The 5,000-nt window shown below is 37.9% G+C and overlaps 1 protein-coding gene across 1 annotated transcript in view; it reads right to left on the bottom strand.

Moving 5' to 3' along the window:
• Positions 1–4,850: 4,850 nt before the first annotated feature.
• LOC138864093 (uncharacterized protein PF3D7_1120000-like) overlaps positions 4,851–5,000 on the bottom strand; it is a 7,452-nt gene continuing 7,302 nt past the window's right edge. Inside the window, 1 exon segment of the mRNA XM_070130122.1 lies at positions 4,851–4,943. Within this exon segment, the coding sequence (XP_069986223.1) occupies positions 4,851–4,943 (93 nt within the window).

Raw genomic sequence — 5,000 nt, forward strand, 5'->3', positions numbered from 1 at the left:
ACCAAAATCATAAAGGCAGGACACGTCCCCAAGAAGTTTTCCCGGAGCCCGACTCTCGGTTCCGACGTAAATCTTCCAGGGAGTGAATGCCAAGACAAGACCCGACGTAGTACTCAAGGATGTAAATGGATATAGAAACACAGGGGCGTCTACAGGTGAGTCCTCTCTCTCTTTCGCAAACATTTCCTGTTTAGATTTTATTGGCGTAGTGTATCTTTCCGGTTTAAAGGATGTGTTGTGATATGTTTGCAGAGGATTTTAACATTAATTCAGGTAATTATGATGATTTTCATGATAATTCCTTTATCATTGACAAAAATATAGAAAATTACCGTTTGTAGTATTTTGTTTGAACTGGTAAGTGTATTATTTTTATGTCACAGAAACTTCTCTTTCATGTAAATATATTTGCTTTATGTTGTGCAATGAAGGTATTTTATCAGTAAGAGAAATAAAACAAAACCAAGTGAGATTTTTTTTAAGGAACATTCAGTATTAAAATTCACGTTATATGATATTTTATTCAGTTAGTTTCGTAATTTCAGATTCATAGCCTAAATATTTATATGAAGCGACACTGAATATTTTACGTGACAATTTGCTACCTGCGTTTGTCGTATCATTCACTGAATCATATACTAATGACCTTTTATATACCCCATTCGTATCTCTTGCAAATTATCCTCCTATTTAGCTTCTCTGCACCCGAAAGAATTGGGCAGGTCAGTAATACCAGTTAAATTACCATTATTATTACCATTACTGTTACCAATACCGTTAAGATCATTATCATTTTGTCATCATTATCATCAGTCATATTAACATCGTTACCATTGTCACCAGTATTATTGTTGTCATTATCATCACCATCATCACCACCGTCACCATTACCATTACTATTACCAATACCATTACCCTTACCATCACCATCACCATCTTCATCATCATTATTATTTCTATCATAACAGGTAATGTGTGTATTCCGCATACATCTAAACAGATTTCCAAATCACAGCTATCAAAAGCTATTAACAACGAGTGACGTCATCGTTCGGCTAAAATCGGTCCTGGAATTTCTCGCCATTAGTTTCAATTATTGGTTTAAACACGCAGAAAACACGTATCAATAAGGTCGGATTTCACTGATATTCGCCTTTTTCTGAAATACGTGGTTTTATTTTTTTCATTTATTTTCATTTATTTTTATTTATCTATTTACCTTTAATTATTTACTTTACTTGACGTGTTATTCATTTATTTTATTTTATTATTATATTTATTTATATTTTCTTTGGGGGGTAACAATTTTATTTTTTTATTTTATTTCTTTCTTTCTTTTCCATTTGAAAACCGATTGGCGACACACAGACAGACGGTAAGAGTAATGGCCTCCGAAATATTGCAACTGATACGTCGTGAAGCAAGATAACACATTGGGCTTTCTCTTGCGATAACACGTTTTAAACACGTTTTAAACATGAATGCAACAGGAACGAGACCGCGATGGTGCAGATCATTCTAGGATATCAATGCACTTTCGGAATTATTGTGAGTGATATGTTGATTGTCAATGAAAGTGATTTTATTCCATAATCAATATCGTTGTAAAGCTTCTATTCATTATTCCTATCTTTTTTCACAATCATTAATATCATCTCCGTTTTTTCATCGTCACCATCATTATTATCACTACAGCATTCACCATCACCATCACCATCACCGTCATTATTATCATCACCACCATCACCAGCATCGTCATTATTATCCTTCCCAATCAACACCACCATTAATTTCATCACCAGCATCGTCATTATCACCGTCACCACCATCATCACTATCATCATCACCATCGCCATCATCATCACATCCCTCTTTACCATCCTTAACATACTTGCCCAGCGCTGATACCCGCGTAAATATCAGTAATTTAATTGCAATTATGATGTGATTACATTCGTTGATTAATTAAGCTTATTAAAATATTTTATCGGGGGGTATACAAGCAAAGGCCAAAATGGAGCTTATTTGAAAAGCTTTAATTCAATTATTGCGCTTTGAATTACCCTCTCATTAGCTTAATTACAATTCATGATTAACATTCAAAAAATCTCTTGATGACGTAAACACATATCATTAAGGATGTGACGAAATCTGGTCCCATTTTTATTCTTATTTTTGCTGTACAATGCACATTTTTTCATCACTATTTACCATTATCTCTGTGTGGATTATGGATATAATTATCATAATGATAATGATAATTTTTATTTTCTTTATTGTTGCTATTGTCATCACTAATACTGTTTTTTAACATTGTTAGCGTTATAACCATTTCTTGCACACGCACACACACACGCACACATACAGAGAGAGAGAGAGAGAGAGAGAGAGAGAGAGAGAGAGAGAGAGAGAGAGAGAGAGAGAGAGAGAGAGAGAGAGAGTGAGAGTGAGAGTGAGAGTGAGAGTGAGAGTGAGAGTGAGAGTGAGAGTGAGAGTGAGAGTGAGAGTGAGAGTGAGAGTGAAAGTGAGAGAGAGAAAGAGAAAGAGAAAGAGAAAGAGAAAGAGAGAGAGATAGAGAGAGAGAGAGAGAGAGCGCGCGTGAACGAAAGAGAGCCAGATAAAGAGAGAGAGAGAAATACAAATACAAAGACAGACAGAAACAGAGAGAAGGGGGGGGGGCGTAGGGGAGAGAGAGAGGAGAAGATAAAGACGTGTTGTTTTCTTCGATCAATAGCTCGCATAAATCTCAGTGCGCTTAAATAGTCGCATCAATTCTACAGTACTTAAATTATGCGTGCTGTCTCTATCGAAACTATTAACACTATTCACTGGCAATGGATATAAAGGGTTAGCAATCGCCGGTTAATGACCTGATTAATTAAGGTGGTTATTAGCCTAATTTCTGGCTGGCTGTGTTATTGCAGGCTTTCGTTTTTTCTTTTTCTTTTTCTTCTTTTGTCTTGTTTTCATTTTGTCCTTGCTACTATCTTTCTGCACCATCTTCTTCTACTTCTTCTAGTTTTTCTTCTCATTCTCCTCCCTTATCCCTAACCCTTCGGCTTCCCCTTCCCTTTCCCCTTCTTCTTTTCATTCTCCTTCCCCTTCCCTTTTTACTCCGTCTCCTTTCCCTTTGCCTTCTCTTTCTTCTTCTTCTTCTCATTAATAATAATAATAATAATAATAATAATAATAATAATAATAATAATAATAATAATAATAATAATAATAATAATAATAATAATAATAATAATATCATTATCATTCCTCTTCTCCTTTTCCATCTCCGTCGTCTTCTTCTACTTTTCCTTCTTCTTCTTCTACTTGTTCTTGGTCTGCCTATTCTTTTTCTATTTTTCCATTTGCTTTTCCTTCTTCTCCTTCTCTTGCTCTTGCTGCTGCTGCTCCTCCTCCTGCTCCTCCTCCTCCTCCTCCTCCTCCTCCTTCTTCTTCTTCATCATCTTCTTCTCCTTCTCCTTCACCTTCTTTTTGTTTTATCTCTTTAATATTTACCCCCCATTCTATTGCATAAGCCTATTGTTCTTCACAGCACCAAAATACCCTGCTCTTGGCACCGAGGAAAGTGAGATTCTGTAATAATTGCTAATTCACTTTTTGTTCTTTTGAATTCAGAAAATATATGCAATGCACTGCAAGCTGGATAAAAAAGCGGGTTGCACATTTACTTTCAGATATTACAACACGCAGGCAAAAATTATCGTGTATACAAAATGTTCAATATGTTCAACGTATTGCTCTGTATCTTTTGTTTTGCCAAAGCGGTTTTTGTCGAATTATTTGTAATTGCTGTGTTTGATTATTTATTAGGATATTTCATTTGCACATCAAGATTCAATTTATTTTTGGAAAGGAAATGAGACAAAGGAAGAGGATTATATTCACACGTTCACACACACACACACACACACACACACACACACACACACACACACACACACACACACACACACACACACACACACACACACACACACACACACACACACACACACACACACACACACACACACACAAACACAGACACACACGCATACACACAAACACGCACACATAGACACACACACACACACACACACACACACACACACACACACACACACACACACACACACACACACACACACACACACACACACACACACACACACACACAAGCACACGCACACATATATATATACCCCCCCCACACACACACACACAACTTAAACGACTAACAATAGGTGCTAAATCTGACACTTTTGGAAATTTGGGCAACTGACAACCCTTCAGTATGACGTCACGGCGACTCTTCGTCTTAAAGATACGTTGTTTTCAATAAGATCCCGAACGCATCTCTATGTTTTTGTTTTAATATTTCACTTTACAGCAATTTTGTTTTCACTGTTTTTATTGGATGCTCTTTCTATTTGTCTCAGTAAAGGAGTGTCTTTCTCCCATCCCCCCTTCTTTTCTTAGCTTCTCTCTCTCTCTCTCTTTTTCTCTTTCTCTCCCCCCCCTCTCTCTCTCTCTCTCTCTCTCTCTCTCTCTTTCTTTCTCTCCCCTCTCTCTCTCTCTCCCTCCTTTTCCCTTTTCCTTTCCCTCTCCCTCTCCCCCTCCGTCCCGCTCTCCTTATCTCCCTTCTTCCTCCCACAATATACCCCAAAACCTAAATATCCCCCCCCCCCCCACACACACCTTTTTCTTTCTTACACCTACGTCCCCGTTCCTTTCTCGCATATTCTTCCCCCCCATATTCTTTCCTCCTCGCCTCTCCCCACCCCTCTCCCACACCCCCACCACTCCTCCACCACTCCCCCACCACTCCTCCACCACTCCCCCACCTCCTCACAGCATTATTGAGCACGCGAGAGCTGGTGATCTTCAAGTACAATCCACGATCTCCTCTTATGGCCAAAACATGCAAATTTGTGTGGCTTCAGAGATCCCTGTAATGTAATGTAATGGAGGCGAATGTTATCAACTGTATTCATGAAACCTTTTTT

The sequence above is a fragment of the Penaeus vannamei genome, chromosome 15 (genome assembly GCF_042767895.1).
Source record: "Penaeus vannamei isolate JL-2024 chromosome 15, ASM4276789v1, whole genome shotgun sequence".
In the NCBI taxonomy this organism is placed as follows: domain Eukaryota; kingdom Metazoa; phylum Arthropoda; class Malacostraca; order Decapoda; family Penaeidae; genus Penaeus; species Penaeus vannamei.